Source organism: Rhea americana, unplaced genomic scaffold (genome assembly GCF_003343005.1).
Source record: "Rhea americana isolate MKP2758 unplaced genomic scaffold, rheAme1 scaffold_61, whole genome shotgun sequence".
Taxonomy (NCBI): domain Eukaryota; kingdom Metazoa; phylum Chordata; class Aves; order Rheiformes; family Rheidae; genus Rhea; species Rhea americana.
In genome coordinates, this window is record NW_028186768.1 from 4927701 (window position 1) to 4946250 (window position 18550).

The 18550-nt window shown below is 44.1% G+C and overlaps 1 protein-coding gene across 1 annotated transcript in view; it reads left to right on the forward strand.

The window, feature by feature from the left end:
* Nucleotides 1-18550, forward strand: part of ZNF618 (zinc finger protein 618) — a 107500-nt gene that overhangs the window by 71838 nt on the left and 17112 nt on the right. The window contains exons 12-14 of the mRNA XM_085320084.1: nucleotides 2007-2090; nucleotides 3253-3309; nucleotides 10631-10675. Coding sequence (XP_085176210.1) covers nucleotides 2007-2090; nucleotides 3253-3309; nucleotides 10631-10675 — 186 coding nt within the window. The remainder of the gene's footprint in view (nucleotides 1-2006; nucleotides 2091-3252; nucleotides 3310-10630; nucleotides 10676-18550) is intronic.

An 18550-nucleotide genomic window follows, 5' to 3' on the forward strand; every position in this document is an offset into this window, starting at 1 on the left:
GCAATCTGACTTGTGTAAACTGCCATTTCCTTTAGGGAAGGACAGAGCAAGTGCCAGAGCATTAGACCTGTTGTTTTTCTCACTGCCAGATTGGCCAAAATAAAAAGCATAGGAGTTGAGAGAAAAAACACCATGTAATTTTTCTTCTGAATGTCTTTGGAGGCTTCCAACTTGCTTGCACTTGTGACTTAAGCCAGGATTTGAACCCGGGTCTCTTGGAGGTGGAGCGGAAAGGATAGTTTAATCCATTTTGCCACAGTCTGCTCTTCCCACTGTGCCATCTGATTTGCCAGTTGCTTAAGGCCTCTCATTCTTATCGCTTATCTGTGAAGGGGTATGGATGAGATAATGTCTCCTGGTCCTTTTCAGCCCTGTTTTATGTGATTCTGTGTAACTACTGAATTGATTAACAAGTTCTCCTGTTTTCCTGTATTTTGGGAACAATCAGGAATGTAATAGTTGGAGAATTCAAGGAGCCTGTTCAGCACTGGAAGGTTTTGACCAGTCAGTAGTTAGTTATTCACACTAAGGACAGACGAGGCTGTATTCATGGGCTGGGAGCTTCATGCAGTTCAGGTCTCTTACAGCCAAAGTGAGGTGTAAAGCCCTTTATCTAAGCCATGCTTCATTGCAAGGAGGCCATGCAAGTACCTGGGACCTGTTTATGAATGACAGGACAGAGATTCTGACTGCTTGGCAGTTCACAGAATTATGTATTAAAATAATGATCTGAAACAATCTTCAGGAGAATTTCGTGTCACTGACGTTTATGCATTAAAGACTTCTTTCCCCAAACTCCCTTGCTATACAATTTGCATGCTGCTGAGCCTAACAGAGCCTTGTTGGACCACATTCATATGAGACCTCTGGGAGATAGTGGACTCCTTGGATGAGTCATTATATGGGAAGAGTATGTGTAGCATGGACCACATGCATTAGTTTGGCAAGTTCACCTTTCATTTTGTTAGTTTCTAGTTGATGCTTTCGGTCACGATGGAAAATACAGTGCCTAAATACTGCAAAAACAGTTAAAGGGAGAGAAGACACACTATTTGTGCTGTTGAATTTGTGCTAAGGGACTTCAGCTTGAGAAGGATGAGAGGTGCCTCAGCTGTGCTGTGCAGTGAGGTTTCAGGACACTGCAGGTACTGCCAGGATCATGAACTGCCTCTGGATATTGTGAGAGAGTCCTCCCCTTAGTTACAGGGGAGTTGCCTTGCACTGATGCCCAAGTGTGTGAAGCAGGTGAATGGCCAAGAGCACTGCCTGACAGTGCAGTGTGGAGGAGCAGGGCCTGCCTGCTTGGCCTTGGGCAGCGATAAGGTAGTTAGCTCACTGGAGGAAAACACCAAGGGCTGAAGGATACATTACCTTTTCCTGAAGTTGTGGGCAGACTCCCAGACCACCCATCAGTCCTCCATTTGAAGTTTTCAGGGAGAATATTTGGGAAAGGAATGCTGATGACTAGGATGTCCAGGGAGAGCTGGAGATGTTCGGTGGGTGACACTCTCTAAATGAGTGATGATGAGGACCCGAGTTCAATTTGTAGGCCTAGTCACCTGTGYCAGAAGCTTTGAGGACTGCTTATTGTGTTAGGAAGGGTAAGATAAAGGTTTTTTGGGGAGGGGGRCGAGGAAGCCATGACCCTTCTGGTTCAATCAGGACTGGTGTTCCTGGTTTCTCTAGGAGCCACTCCAGGCCACCTCTGCCAGAAGACAATGTAAAAAAAAAAAAAAAAAAATGGTTCAATCAGGACTGGTGTTCCTGGTTTCTCTAGGAGCCACTCCAGGCCACCTCTGCCAGAAGACAATGTAAAAAAAAAAAAAAAAATCTACCCGTTATCCCTTCAATGAATCTGGCCCATTTGCCTCCAAAATGAAGTATTTAACCTTTTTGCTGTGTTCAGGGTATACAATTATATGGCGCAGGAGCATGTTGTCTGCCTCTTTGTGTGATCCTGTATCCAGAATTGACCAGTCACCATCCATGCTTTGTTCTCCACCCAGCAGAAAGTGCTTTCAGCAGGAGAGTGGAAGGCAAAGGGCAAAACAACTTTGAAGAAACAAACAGCAATTCTCAGAACTCCAGTGGTAAGTGTGTTCATTCCGTCGTGCTGTTACTTACCACGTCTCTCCAGGGCAGGATTCAGCTGTGGTCGGTGATTGTTTRTATGCTGGGTACTTTCTTTAAAGCTTGCAGGCAGTTAGGCTTCCAAGGGTGTTGTCCTCTTCCCAATCCTCCCCAGGTTCCTGGCACTCCAGAGCCTGTACGAATTGTGATGTGGGGATCCTTCTCCCAAGGTCCAGGTACTTTAACATAGTCTTTTTAATGAGGAGCAAAAATACGAAGAAGGGTGAGTATGGGTAGAGGTAAAGCAGTATTTGTTCTTTGTCTGTGCATCAGTGAAGTCCTCGTGAAGCAAAGCCATTTTCAACAATCAAAGAGAGTTCTGAGAACTATAAATAGAATAGCAGTTTGCATATTACAGTGATTCTAAATGTGGCAATATAGTTACACTTCACTGTAACTGGAATCCAGCTGTTTGTGAGTTTGCTACATGGAAATCACAGTTAAGGATGATGTATGGATGTGAGAACAGAGTACACATGATAGAAGGAATTMAAATTTACTCTACTTTCTGGGTTTCCGTTGAGTTTTAAGTCCAAGTGGTAGTAACTGAATATAACCCCCTAGCCTAGACAGTTTCATTTAGATATGTCATTTATAGAGTTTTCTTTGCCAGAACTTACTTTCATCCCGTCTGCATATTTCCCTGCCTTCAAGTGGGACACCACCACTGTTATGCTCCCTAACTGGAGTATAACAGGCATACCAGATATAATGTCATTTCAGCATCTTGATGCAAAGATAAGTCATATGCCAGCAGAAAAGACTGGCCTTCCCTTTCAAGAGGACTAAATCATGTGGAGTTCATGTTGCCACTAGCTGGAATAAGTGAGACAATGTAAGAGACAGAGATGTCTCCTCTAAGAACTGCCAGGGGTTAGGAAGGAATTTTTCTTTGGAGAAGGTTACACAGCATCTGTTTGGGGGTTATATCTGCCTCTGGAGCACATGAGGTGTCTTCTGGAACTATATGAAAAAGGAATGGAGTGGTACTGGAAAACTCATGTGCAGTATAGCAGAGTGGGTGATTCTGAATGGGAAAAAAAGCTGTTTGTTACTAAAATACTGGGTATTATGCAATGGGGATCAATCCTGTACTAATCCAAGCATTCACCACAATTACAGCTGTTCATTCGGGGACAGAAAAACCTAAAGAAAAGCGATGTAAGCAGAACCCATCAGGTGAGCTCGTCTCTGTGTTTCAGGCACTTACACTCTCCAGTCCTGTTCCCTTTGGGTAGTTGGGGTGCTCAGTGGCTGGCGGGGTCTGTCCTCAATCAACCAGACCGGGCTATAAGAAATGACAGAATATGGACGTTTTTGATACAGACTGTCAAGAGTTATTAGCCTGACTTGCTGCTCTTAAAGTGGCCCCTGGCTGCTCAGCAGGTCTGTTCCTCATGTCTTGTCTTCTGTCTCTARTATGAGTGGTTTGTGCAAAGGATTTCGAAGTGTTTAAGTGCACATCTTTAAAAGCCAATATACTATTTGGGCTCTTAGCTCCTCTAGAATGCTTTAACAGCAGCAGCCTTAGATTGTTATGGGAGAAGGACAGAATCATCTTCCTTCATATCAAAAAACTCATTCCCAAAGCCAAGAAATCTGCATTGTAACACCTTCTGGCTGCAAACCTGCTGCTCTTGTTAAATTTTGCAGGTGGGAGATGAAAATTTACAATGGCTATCGTAAATTGTCCAAGAATTTAGTTTTGCCTGAACAGCATTTAAATACTGACCCATTATCGCTCTGACACGTCTCACAGATTTTCCTTACCATTTCCTTGTACCAGCTCACATCACGCTCATTTTTCTTCTGAATCAGTTTGTGTCTAAACCGCAAAATTTAAAACATACAAGGGTAAAAGCTTGTAGTAGAAACCAAACCAAACCCAGAAATTCTTACAAATTAATGATTTTCATATTACTTACCCATCCTTCACTGTAAGAAGTGCTTCTGGCTGTACCAGCATGTATGATCAGTTTATTTTAGTGGCTTAGTCCAGGTCCTGGCAGGCTGCAGGGGAACTGCAAGGTGCTCATCTATAGCTTTGTTTGAACCAGAAAACCTGGTTGGAAGCACTTCCTTTCTGCGTCAGGTAGCTGAGACACTGCKCAAAGCCAGACTGGTGCATGGGGATGTATAAACTTCTTGCCTTTTCCCCCCTTATCTATCCCACGTTCTGTTTTCTTTCTCAGCTCTGTTTTTCCCCCTGCACTGTCTTCCTTGTGCTGCTTCCTGTGTGTGCCATTCAGTGCTCTTTTCCAGCTATTCCACCAAGCCATCTCTTTTCTTTTATTTCTTCTTTTTCTCAGGAGTCAACACAGATAACTCTCATTGGTAGCAGCTTAAGTGACCATCACCATGTCACAGTGTGAATGGTACTGGTGACTAGAGAGGCCATGGAAATCTCTGAAGGCATTCTGGTACTTGAGTGTTTAAGCAGAGCTTTCAGTAACTTCATTTTTCAGGAGCTGTGTTTCTTACCTCACCATTTTCCTTTTTTACATGGCTGTGTTTCAGTAGGTGGGACAAAGTCTAGATAACACAGTGTATACATGCATGATGCAAGCTCTTAGGAGGAACTATGGCTTTGCAGGCTTTTGCTCTGATGTGCCCTAGCCAGTAGATCTCGCGCAGGCAGGGAAGCAGCTAGTAGTAATGTGTTTGAGAATGACAGMGGGACAGGCACTTCCATCTTTTTCACTCGCAAGTGCTGCTAAGTATCAAACTCGTGCTGCTAAGAACAGTCCCCAGGTTTGGGAGGTGAATCTGGGTCCCAGATGAGCTGAGCCTGAGAGCTGTGTGGCTTGACCTGGTTAAACATTTGATTCTCTGTAACATTTGCTTAATGTGGATGGGAGTTTTGTGTCATAGGCTCAGCTGTAGTGATACTGAAGGAAACAACAGCTTCTTCTTGGGCCACACTGCTGAATAGATCATGCTCTTTGCTTTTCCTTTTGTCAGCATGCAGACCTGCAGTGCCACAGGTCTGGGGAAACATTAATGTCTGGAATGAGGAAGACAGGCAGAGCAAGAGCCACCTAAAGTAAACTTGGAAGCACTGCTGTAGGGAGTCTTTAGTGGGAATTAGACAACTAGAATTGAAAATGATGAAATCAGGATGTCTCTTCACTACACACAACCCCACTCCTTGTGCAAGTGAATGTAGGCTGCCCCAGTATCCTTACTTGAGAACCCTAGGATCTTCATGCCTGTACAACAACATCAAAATAAAATTTGTCTGCTTGTTGTGCATGGCAAAGCASCATTTTGTGGCTGAACTTGAATCGATCTACTAGCAGAAAGTTCTCTCCCCAGTGGGGCATGCCTTAACCACAGAGKGGATGGAGAAGGACTGTTGAGGTGTCGCCCACTGTGTGAATGGGAGTGTATCCTTTATATTAACAGGAAAGAGGCTCTACAGCTCTTTAGTTTGCTTTTTGATGAAACCTGTGAATAGTGGACATATTTTCACAGTACTTTCAAAATAGTATCCATTAGAAMCTGCAGATTGTGGTGTTGTGCTGCCTCTAGAGCACAGGCAGCCTGCCCAGAGGTCCTGAGTCACATGAGGCTTGTGATCATTCACTCCTGAACTAAGTCAGGCCAGAAGAGAATYGCATGAACTGGTCATGAAAGATTGAATTGACTCATTGCAGTGCGTAACCTGTTAATCACCTAAATCATTATAAAGCTGCTTTCAAGAAAAAGCTCCTTGTGATGGTCATTTTGCTGAGTCTTGACATGTTCAGGATTWTCCTGTGGTAAATTCTCAAGAGGCCAAAAAATATTTGATGGCCAGCTTGTGAAATATTCTTCTCACTAAAGCCAGTGATTATCAGCTGAAGCCTGGGAAGAAAAAAGCCCAGCATGGGGCGCGTACATGTAGGGAAGGCTTGCTGCCTGCCTCTGTCTCCTCTTCCTCCGTACACGCCCAGGGCAGATAGGACAACGTTCGACTGGGACTCTGCAGACTTGGCCCTGCCATGATACATCTGTGTGGCCATAGATGTGTTACTTCCCCAGACTTCTGGATCTCTTTTTGTCAGCTGCATCTGGCTTCAGAAAGCCTCRAGGGCAGTGACTTTCTCTAACCTAGTGTTTACAACATAATCCAGGCTTGATCTTTTATTTTGGACTCTCAGAGTGACTCCTTACTAAAATGAGCAGTTCTCTGGGAAGATCGCCTGGAAGTCAGGAGACATGAATGAAACTATGACACTTTAAAAACATAAACAAAGAAAACCCAACAACAGCAACTCACTGAACTGACAATATTTGTTGATGTCTAAATTTGCTAGAAGTTAATAATGGGAAAGATGCAATATTTAAAATTATACAGAGAATTGGGAAATATTTTTAACTTTGGAGGTAAGTTTAAGCTGTATAATTATGTCTCAGTTTCATCTGCTGCATCAGGTAACCCTTCATTTAGAGATATCCAGTGGAACAGATTTTGGCATTTACAGTTTTTAAAATATCAGTGCTTTTCATTTGTGTTATACAGAAAAACTTTTCAGTAGTGTTCATTTCAGATTGGGTAGAGGGGCAAGGAAAGTATCTTTTATGAGTGGCTTCATGTAAAGTTGAGGAATAGATTGAGGCAAGAAATAAAAAAATAATTTCCTTCTTTCAATTTAGAAGTAAAAAAAAAAAAGAAAAAAATTTGGGAAAGAATGAGACGTGCTAGTTCTCTAAAGGGCCTAGGATCAAATTTTAAGTATGTGTTTAGTGGGATTTTTCAGAAGCTGGTCCATAAACAGTTGTCATTTCCCAGTCTTACGTGCTATATTTCTTCCTCAGTGGTTCAGTTCTAAATGCAAAACTTTTTCAGTAATGTTCTTAATTTTCCTATGCATACAGCAGTTATAGTTATGTTTAGCTAATAGAAATGCATTGTAAGATGTTCTTTATATATATTATGGATACTGATTCCCATCCAGTTGTAACACGGTAATATTTCAAGTGGAAGGATAATTAGAAACATCTCATTCACCACTTGCCACACACAAAAAAGTTACTGTTAAACTATTTAATCCCTTAAATAGAAATAGATAGTATTTCATTCTTGCTTAGCAGCTGAGCAGAATTGACCTTTAGTTTTATAGTAGGTGTTAAAAAGGCATAGTGCAAATCAGTGTTAAACTCATGGTTTAAATCTGTTTTGAGGCTGCACTGGGTGGTGATGGAAGCAGACGTAGTGTCTGCTTGAACCCCTGTGTCACTTTGATTGCAATGACAGTTTAATTCCTTATCATGTCCTGATGCCAARTGCCATAATATGGCCAAGATGAAAAAGCCACCCAGCAGTAGCTTTTGCCYGACTTTTGGGATGAAGGAAACCACATGTTATGCTGAGACTGATGTCAGCRTTGCTGTGTACTGAAGAGACATGAGCAGATGGAAGCTCTTGCTACAGAGTGAGAATATTCAGGTCCTCCAGCTGCCAGTCAGTCAAAAAAAGCAGTTTTGCACTGAAGTGCAGGAGATCRTGGTAGACATAAAGGTGGAGGCAGCCAGGTGTGTTAATAACCCTGGGATCTTCCTTMATTCTACTATGAGCCCAACATCCTCTTACAGTCTTTCTCTGTAGTCCAGTGATCATCTCGCCTGTCTGATTGGATTTCTTCTTGGGAAGATATGTGACTTATAAGCTAGGAACTTTGGTGGGTAAGTGTGACTTTAATGCTCAAGGTGTAATAATTCTTGATTGTTGATTGCAATCTGGTGTTAGCACTGCCAACCCCAAATGCCCTTGCCTCCCAAGACACACCCGGTTGTCTTSCAGATTATGTCAGCTGGACTGAAGCGCAAAATATAAATTCCATTCAAGTGCATGGATTCATCTTTTGGTAAATATCTTTATCATCTAGTGACTGATTCATGACTTAARAGCCTGTGACTGCTGTCTTTCCTCTGAGTTGGAGGGGCACCAGCTCCGAGCTTGCTAATGGCTGAGTTAGAGGAGTGAGGAGGCGGGAGGGGGAAAGGGGAGTTTGTCGTTAGGAGAGCTCACTTGCTGTCTTAATTAAACTGTACAGAGCACAGGTACTGCTCACTATAGGGCAACACAATTACCTGTGCATGGAACTGCATTTTTAAAAATAGCCTAAAAAATGATATGCCCAGATTAAAGATTACTAYCAGACTGCAGTTCTCAGAATTAACAGAAAAGTAATGTGGGAAGAGGCCTCAGCCRGGAAGAGTCACTTTGCTCCATTGCATAAATATGCCTCCCTGTGTCCACTGGGCATCTGTGTGGAATCAAGTTTTCCAGGAGTGAACTGTTAATTTCTGGTGCCATGTTCGTTTAAGTTACTCCAGACTTGTCATGTTGAGCAGGTTATTTGTAGAMAGGAAGAAAAATATCTGGATTAACATAACCACTCAGCAACAAGTCTCTGTGGATGAAAACCTGCCAGTTACTCAAGAGCTCTGAGACACCAGCTCATTGGAAGGGATATCAAGACAATAAATGTGAAAGACATTGAGGCAACAGTGTGAGCAGTCAGCAAAATCGTGAACAAGCAGCTAGAGATATGAAGTTTGGATTGCAATCTCCAAACATAGATACTGTGCCATGCTAGCGCTGGACAGGACATAGAGGAAAGTGCCACTGATAGACCAGGGTGTGGGGAAAAAGGTGAACTCACGTTTCTGTCTTGCCTGGAGAATCTGTGGAATGAAAGATTAGCAAAACCCTAGGAAAAGCTGAACTACTGGGAGGCAAGCTATGGCACTTTCACAGCTTGTCTGAGAGTATAGGCGGCTTTGGTAGACTTGACTGTGCTAAGGCGCAAGGACAGCACAGTACATGGATAACATAATGGCTTGTAATATAAGAACCAGAAAATGCCCAACAATCCTTGACTTAAAATACCATATTAATATTTAGTGAGTGGCCTGAACTCATATTGCAGATTGAGAATATTTTTCACTTGTATAGGGAGTCAACATAAAAGTGAGATCGCATTAACACTACTGACTGGAAAATAATGTGACTCGTGCCAAATCTGGCCTTAGGAATGTATGTTGGGATTTGTTAAATGATGTATGCATATACTATCCTTCCAGGTCAGGTTCACTTTTGGGTGGAGGTTAAATGTTGCTTTTTGACCTTCAAAAGTTTACTCACTTCTGGATGCTGTGGGAGCCCTTTAAAACTGAAGCTCTAGGACTGACTAGTAAACATCCTTGTGTTCATGAAATATGTGCAGTGCTTCCCAAAGCAGTGGAGGAGAGCAGAGATAGTAAGAGTGGCGCCTACAGGAGTCTGCCCTATTCAACTGCTCAGTAGAACTAGTTTAGGAGCCTATTTCAGTGAAGATCTTCCTCTAGATACAGACTTTATCAGCTGTAGATAGCACTTAAAGTGCTTCAGCAGGTAATACAGATGTGTTAATCGACTGGCAGCATTCTGTATCCTGCTAGTGCCTTCCATGCCTAACCTCTTCCATAGCACTGTCTGTTCATATCTTTGCCTAGCATCATCCATGCCTTCATTTCCATTTGTTACCAGCTGGCYCTGCCAGCTGAAGCCCTCTTTGGCRGCACAGGTTCTTGTCACACTGAAATATTTAGCGCAAAGCCTCACCATGCTTGACCTCTGAGGTTGACCAGAAAGACCCAGTTAAGTTTTTCTTCCAAACAAACCAGTACAGGTTTGTCAGCCCTAAGAGCCTCTTTCACTGATGCATCAACTTAGAACTTTGCACCTGGGACCATTTCATAAGTGCATTGAATTGATGAGTAATTAACACTGTAATAGTTTCTTCCTTTTCATGTGGGTTTGACAGTAGGGGATCTCATCTGCAACTGTAGGAAACTGCGCAGGGCAGTCTGAGGTGTTGAGATTTGCTGTGTCTGTTCCAGTGCACTATGGCATGGAATGGAAATAGCCACTGAGGGTTGAYCAAGGGCCAGTTGAGAATCCAGGGTTTCTATTCCTTTCAGTCATCTCTCAAAGATAAGACAATTTATAGTGTTCTGTGCTCAACAGAATATGTGTACTCTCACTCTGAAGTAACACTTAGGAACCATTTCCTTTGTCACTTCATCTGATGAGGTTAAAAACACCCTGTTTTTCCTTCCCAGCCTTCCAGGCATACAGGGAGTTTGAGGAAGGTGCATGGTATATCAGGGTATTTGCACCTGGAGCCTCAACAAGAGCATTTCTAAAGGGCTCCTTCCCCTCCCTGCAGCTTTTCTTATGCTGGCCCTCACCACTTGACTGTTCACACTACTGTAGCATTGGATGTATGTTAGAAAAAATCTCTGGACTTTTCAAAATGGGAAGGAAAGAAGCAGATTCTCAGTCATGAGAAACCTGGCAAGATGCTGAGAGAAAATTCACAGCTGGACTTGTAGAAATTTGTCATCCCCATCCTGCCACAGTTAAATCTGGAAGTGCAGAGTAAGCATAAGTGAACTGATAGGCAGAGCTGTGTAGCATGCAGCAAGATCTCTGCCAGTCTCAATATTTAAATCTCTTTCTTTTTTGCAGAAACCGCAAGTCCCCTGATTTCAAATCCTTTCCCGCTTTTACAAAGTAAGTGTGATGGATGTCTGTGGCGCGCATAGGCGGGGACTTCCACGCTGCAGCCTTTATGAGTCCAGATGTCAAAGAATAAAATGTCTCACTTTCATAGCTCTGATTTCAGGTTAAAAGGTGACAGAAGTCCTTCTGGGTGTTTCAGTGCAATATGTGGCTGCTAAACCACTTGGGCTCACAGCCTTTTGGGAATTAAGTTTTGTGAAATTTGCCAGTAATACCAATTCTGAAAAACTAAAGTTTGAAGACTGAAAATCATGTTTGAGTTGCACGTATACACAGGAAAGCTTGTTCTGATGGCTGAACTCACTGAACAACTTCCCAGATTCAATTCCCTTTGGCCTAAATCTGCAGATGAGAAATGGGAGCCCAGGGCATGGTGGTGAGCAAATGCGYGAGAGCAGGTTTGTACTGGGTTGAYRCAGGTGGTCTCTACTGAAGATTTTGCCTCATGTCCCTGATGTTTCTAATAGGTGGAACTTCTTCCTTTRTTTTACGTGAATTACTGCTGCTTGGCTTTTGTCTGTTTTTTGGGGGTGATACTACCTGTGCTAATCTCACAGTCTAGAACTGCTGTCGCTTAGCSTGAATCAGCTCTGAGTGTATGGACACTTTGGGGTGGTGTGTCCTGAACATCGCCACGATGAGAAAGAATACTTGTTCTTTTTCCATTTACAAAYCTGAGAAATAAACGAGACTTTCGTTTGAAATACGAACATCAGAAGAGAAATCAAATTCAGTRCCAACAAATTTAAGAACTGTGCATTTGGAGCTTCCGTTTTTAAAAGGATGCTTCATAACACCTTCTACTGTTTGGGATAGGTGGAAATGACAAAAGTTCTGTTTTCAAGAMACTTCTACTTACTTTGGTGCGTGGTGGCATTTTTTTTGAGAGACTGCTGATGGTTTGAAATGCATTGTTTCATCAGTTTGGGTCAAAGGTGTATGAAGATACAGTGACTCTAGCTAGTGGAAACGTTGAAGAGAAAACATTGWGAAGTTTTCCTCACAGTTCTTTTGCATTTGTTTTTCATCACAATGTGGGTGGAAGTGTTGAAATGTGGATGTTCTTGTGGAGGATAGTGCTGCCTGAGGGCCCTGCCTCCCTGCACTGATGTCGGTTGTTCAATTGACTGCTGGATTTAACTCATGTACAGTGAGCTCAGGGCATTTTCTGTTAAATGGCAAAACACTTTCTCCTAAATGCTCTTGACACATATTCAGTCTTGGCCCCAAACTGAGTTCTCCTCTTTTCTCTGGCTTAGATGTGGCAGCACGAGTTAACGTGGGAATTAGGGTGATTTATTTAACTTAAGCACAAATGCTGTTTTTTCTCAGTGTTAGCTTATACAGCCTGCTGTCTTTACTCCAGAGTTTTGTTCACTGCAGATATATATATACTGAAAGCGGTAATAAAAGTGTCTAATAATAGCCCTGGGGAAAGATGTTTTAAATTGTGCAACTGACTGTGAATGTTAGTTCCATGTGGATCAGAAGATTTAAGAGGGTTCGACAACTGCTGCTGCTCTAAGGTTTTATAAAGGTATCAGAGAGCACTTGGCCGACTAGTCTGGATGACCCAAGATAGCATGCCTTGTTCAGAGTGGAGAGGGGTGGAAGTAGCCTTCCTGGGGAAGGATACTGTTTTGTGCCTACTAGCCAACATCCAGTGCATCCTCTTGGTTTTGGAGAGGAAAGCTCTTTGGTACTGGGTAGGAGAATGAAGTACCCATGCATGGGGACGCTACAGCRCTTGAGTTTCTAACTGAACTTGTGAGTCTGTTGGAAACAACCTGGGGTGGGTGTTTGCACTCCCCTGGCACTGCTTACTTGCAGCTTGTTTGTTTGCACTCTGCAGTATGCACCCACTTCTTGGGAAAACTCAGAAATGAGAGTGAGATTCCACTGAGAACTGTTGACTGTAGAGTAGCTCTTTTCTGCTGGCAGATGGGACATGTTTGGGGTAATTTCCTGCTCATTATGATTTTCCAAATATTTTGYCCCAGAAGAACTCTGTGGAGTTAGACTCCTGGCTTGGTGCAGTGTGATTCACATGTTGATGGAAAGTAGCTCTGTCACTTTAGAAGTGCCCATCTCAGGGCACTGGGGCTCTGCTTGTCAAAGCCTTGGCCCACTGTGATGTGTGTCCAAGCATAACAGGGATGTGGGGATCTTGGAAACCAGAGATCTCCAGCAGTTYGCTTTCATTTTAACTTGATGTTTCATGCAAGTGTTGCTGGCCAGGCTCGGTCTCTGCCTCTTTGGCAGCCTTGCCCAATGTCCTCTCAACATCCCAATTGCCTTTTATGTGGAGTCACAGGTGCTCAGGTGACTGCTCTTCATACTTAACACTGGCTATAAGGTGGGGGAGGCTGCTACGTTCCGCGACCACGCTCTGAATTCTGTCTTTGCTCTATCTTCCTCCTCTAGTGAGAAAGAGTTGAAGCAATAAGTGAATTGCTGCAGGCAGTGAAAAGGGAGTGGCACAGCAACAACTCCCCAGGTCAAGAGAAATGCCTGCTAGGTCCGTATAGTGTACTGTGAGTGGAAGGGGATAGTGAAGGAGGAAGAAGAAATCAGAGGAAGAGGTGGGAGATGATGGTGGGTGGAAGGAGAGCGGGGGACCAGTGTAGACACCGTGCAGCCAGGCACCTGTCATGTGTTCATTATTGTACACTYTTCCTGCCTTCTCTGGTGGCATGTGGACCAGACTGGCCCACACAACATTTGCCATTACACGAACAGACTTTCTGCTGCCAAGTTTAGGCTAAAAGCTTGCTGTCTTGCAGAARGCCTCTAAACGTATCGCAATAGCCAAGGAGATGGCAGGGCTAGTGTGGCAKCCTGAACTCTGAGGTTCCAGTTCGTGATCTACCTACTCTTTTGTGAAGACTCCCCTTCTKCAGCATCTCCTGCAAGTAGCTCAGCTGTATGTGAGAAGGGACAGAGCATGGAGGATAGGAGATGCCCAAAGCCTTGCTCTGCAAGACTCCCTGCTCAGCACGTTTCAGGGATCAAGTAGAGCTGATCTGCTGCTGCTGTGCAGGCTCTCCAGCTTCCCTGACTTCTGCAGTGAAGTGCCTCATAGCTGTGGCCTGACGTGAACCCATGGGAGAACTCTTGCAGTAGCCCAAGTCCTGCAGAAAATATTCTTTTGACCAGAATTTCTGATTGCTCGCCTTGCTTGATGGCTTTAGTCTGCACTGTGTGAAAGGTTWGTTTTCAAGAGGTGGCTAGGGGAGCAGTGGCACCCCAGAAGTCTTGTCCTCTGTGCTATTTAGTGATGTCTGAGAATGTTGTGGTAGATGTTGAGTCATCAGCATTGCAGGAGTTTTTTTAGGGGGCTTTTGGCTTGTTTGTGAACCRGGTTATTTTTTAGGATTCACCAGAGCAGCGAGGCCACAGTCTGCCACATGCAAACTGCGGGATCTTATGCACAGGTCACAGCCTAGCCATCCAAGCAAAATTAACTAGTGGTTGGGATTTCAATCTGTGAAGGGGAAGTGCTCTGAGGTGATGCTACCTGTTGTGATTCTGTAAAGGTGAACTTTGGGCTTACTTCACCCCCTGCCTTCCACCTGCTTTGTGTTGAGCAGTAGCTAGGAGGAGCAAGCTGTGGAAACAAGGGAGAAGAGAGTCAATTCCTCATGCRCTGGAGCAGCCTGCTGAGTTTATCTCCCAATCCCCTGAGAGACAAGTGTGGAGGAAGGTTGTGTGAAGTTAGAAAGATTAATCCAGGCCCTTGAACAGGGCAGGAAACATTTGTTAGAATGACTTAAGAGATACTGAGTGTCGCCAAGTGACACGTGACAGGCTGAGAGCACAGAACCCCTGACTGTTAGCCTGAAAGGCAGGTAGATGGTGAGAGACTGCTAAGGGGAATGGCCTGTACATTTGGCCAAGTGGCAAGTATTCAAGGGTCAGAGATCAGCAACCCCCTCTTGGGAGCAAGGAAGGAAGAACCTAGACAGAAAGGACAGGACATTATGTGCCTGTGCCAAATGAGGACTAACGGCCTTATCAGGTTCTGACRGGGCAGTTGGGGGCTGGCAGGTCTGGTCCAGCTGCAGTCTTTGGAATATAGTAATTGGTTTTTAGCCCTAGCTGTAGCAGTTGATGGAGATCTGTGAGTGTGGCAGCCACTCGTGTCTAATGAGAATCAGAGTGGTCTTAGGGTTGACGGTCTGGGTACAGAGAGTGGCAGCACATGYGCAGCTTTCTTATGCAGGGTTTGCTGGATTCATATTGCTGGTATAAGCCCCTCAGGCCCAGGGCTGGTGTGCTGCTCTGACACAGGGGCAGAAGTGCCACAACTTTGGGAGACAGAGAGGGGAAGCTACCAGGGGGGTGTTCCAGAGGTGGAGAGAGCTTGCTCCCTCACTAAGCCCTCCATGCCCTCAGTAATGTTTGCCCTATCTGTAGCCCTTGGAACAATCTAGGTGGGCTTGTGGGGTTCTGGGAGCTGTTGTTACAGATGTGAATTGGAGTCCCAACTCGCTCAGTCCCTGAGCAAGCCAAGTGCACAGCCAGAAAGCAGCTGGCAAAAGCACATGGTTAGCAGCTGCCAGCTGCCTGCAAGAATACAAATGCGGAGGTGGCTTGCAGAAAGAACACCCTGCTCCTGAGCGCATGCCAAGGGAATGGAGCTGGAAAGATCACAGCACCTGGCATTGGTAAGAGGCAGATGGCTCCAAGTTAGATCCAGGAGCCTGTCTGAGCACATCAGGTGAATGGCTGCCCCTCTCATCGAGAGGGGATACTATTGCTTCTGCCCTCTCAGAGGTAGAGCAGAAAGAGGAGTGGTTCCTGAGAAGCGATGAAGGGTAATGAAGAAAGGAGAAGGTTTGTTTAGTCCATGCAGCCCAGCAGTGTGGAACAGGCTTCCTGGAAGCCCTTCTGGAGTACAGAATTCTCTAAGCTGCCTGCATAACTGATGCTCCTGCTTTGTTTTAGCCACCAAAACCATTTGGGGCTGTTGGAGAGCAGAGTTGTTCTTCCTGGGGGCGTGGTGTGCAGGTGGGTCATAGCTTTCCTTATACCTGCACTGASAGAGCTGAGATGGAAAGGAGAGGCTCAGATCCTGGTTGTGAGGTGATGTGTGAACCTGTCCCGGCRTGTGTAGCTAATCAGATCAGGGGAGTGGAGCTGTCATAGCAGATACCCTTTTCTGGCAACAACTCCCAGAGGCCCACTGCTCAGTTCAATTTTGTGCTAGGAGGTGTGTGAGGGCACATCTGACCTATTTATACACTGTACATTGCCTCAGTGACAGGAGTCTTGTAGGAATGTGTGGCTTAGGCTATTTGAAGGGTTATTACAGAAGAGAAGCCTTAGAGAACCAGTATTTCTTACCTCATATACTAGAACTAGTATTTACATGTTATAAAAGCAATAGTGGGACAGGAAAAGTCCAGGAACAGAGAATCAGAAACTCCATGGGAGGTTGAAAAGAAATGTCCTTAAGGAGGAGTGGTGTGCTGTGCTAGAGAGCTAGAGATGCCAGTGGAGGTTTGGGTGCATGATTGCACCACAGCGTTCTGGAAGCATTTCAGATACATTGACTGTATCTGAAAATCCTTTTTTTCAGGTGCTTTATTCCATTGCATAGGAGAGAGATTGGTCTAAATCTCTCGAGAATGCATTGGTCTTAAACAGTCTGGGCATGAACCAGATTCTCCTGGGGAGAATCTGCACACATCTGGCTGAGTTCAAACCACTTGCTGGAGAAAAGATCCTCTCTGGATGCTGTAAACCCCAGTTTAAACAAGGAAGAGGAGAGCTGAAAATTCCCTTTAGAGAAGGGAAAAGCAGAGGTCCTGCAGTGGCATGAAAGGAGCTGTGCTCTAAGGGAGAAGGAAGGAGCAGAAGCATGGCTCACAGAGATGTTGAGAGCATTTTTGTCAAACAGATTTTTCCAGTTAATTCTACCTTTGAGTTGCAAGCAGAAATCAAAGGGAGGGAGGATTTACTTGCTGTGAGTGCAAGCCCAGATGAACAGTTCTCTTCCAGTTGTGACTTTTCGCCTGGCTCTAAACACAGATTCTCCGTTTTTTCTCTCCACCTTTCAGACCCCTCTCCCTTCCTCTTTTAGCTCCAGATGCCTCCCACCCTCTTTCCAACTTGGCCTGACTTCCCAGCTCTCTGCAGTGTGGAGCATAAGGGACTTAGAGATTGGCATCTGAAAAGTGTGAGGGTCARGAAGGCACTGGGAAATAAAATGAGTTCGTTCCCAAATGGACTCTACACATCTTCCCCAAGCATCTCTCCCCTCCTCCCCAAGGAACACTTCTGAATTGTTTGATGAGTTTTTGATGAATTTAAATTTTACCCTGATTTTAACTTATTTCCTTTTGTGGCAAACCATAGACTTAAATGAATCTTTGCTGTAAATATTGGGAGGAAGTATTTGGAATATGTTTAAGCTTTTTTAGCATGAGAAATTAGTTTTTGAATGCACTTTTCACTTGAGATATATTTTGTAGTTTGAAAAAAAAATACTTCAAATTTATTTAATTTAGGTGAACTATTTTTAGATACCGTCCCCTAATGGTGGACATGCTTAATGACAAAATAAAAAGAAAAAAAAACACCATTAACGGAAAACATCTATTTCCCAACCCACTTTATTGGATGAACCCATAGGTACAGCCAGTGTTTTATTGGGCCAGAGAGGTGAGAACAAGAGCCAAGCACATAGAGATGCTGGGTTTGTTTCCTGGGCTGGATGTTTCCATAGCAAGGCAGAAGAGGAGGCTTTTGCAAGTAGRTTAAAAATGAACAGGATTTTTCTGAAAAGAATCACAAATGAGAATGAGAGTCTTTCACAGAGTGCACTGGAGACACAGTACATTGTAGTGGCAGAGGGAAGAGTTGGAGGTGAAGGGCTATTAAGACCCTGATGGCTCGACATGATGGATGGGGATGGAGAGAGCCCAGCAGAGAAAGATGGAAGGGAGTGAAGGGGAGAGAAGCAAGGGGAGAGGCTAGAAGAAAGGATGCACAGCTTTATGATAGCAGAACGGCTGAGAATAAAACAGGAGGAAGATAAAGCAGCTCAGCGAGACAAAATGGGCTGGGAAAGAACAGTGAGGATATTTTTCTCTTCTGTTTTAGTATAAATGTGAGAAATGGTATGTGGAGAGTGCTTGGATGGATGTGAGCAATTGCACTTCATGGAGAAATGCCCTGTAAATAGGATAAGGAAAGGATTATGCTGATGGCTTCTTGGAAACTTGTGTTTAGGGGAATCATGGAGTTTGTGTACTTGTCTAGGAGCAGAGAAGAGAGTCCTTAGGCTTCAGCAGTGAAGGATACAGTGCTCTGTCATTCCTTCTCTGCCCAAGATTACTACAGGCATAAGGGGCTGCGTGTGCCCACTTACATTAAATGGCACACWGAGATCTGAAAGTATCTCAGGGAATCAAGGTTCACCATCTCCAAATAAATACTGGACCACCAGAGATGCGCAGCATGTTCTGTCTTCCCAATTCAATTGTAGGAGCAGGAKTCCCTAGCAGAGTAATGGGACAGAGAATGGAGACTGATAGCTCCGTAAGTGGCTCTGGCTGTGGGCACCAGAGATGRTCTGGCCCTGCTAAGAACCTGTCAAACTTCAGTAGGCTCTTTGATGGTGATTTTTTTAGGTAGGTTAATCAAATGTTAATTTTTACGCTGAACTGGGATTTATCTCGCTTAATTTGAGACATCTTCATCCAAATGTGTAGTCTAGACTCCATAAATAGCAGTGAGAAGTAGGTGTGTGTCAAACATGAATCATCTGGCATATTGAAATACTGCCAGTGGTGATTTTCACCTTTATGGGGTCTGTTCCTTTCTGTTAATTACAAAAGAAATCTGAATGATCAAATAAGT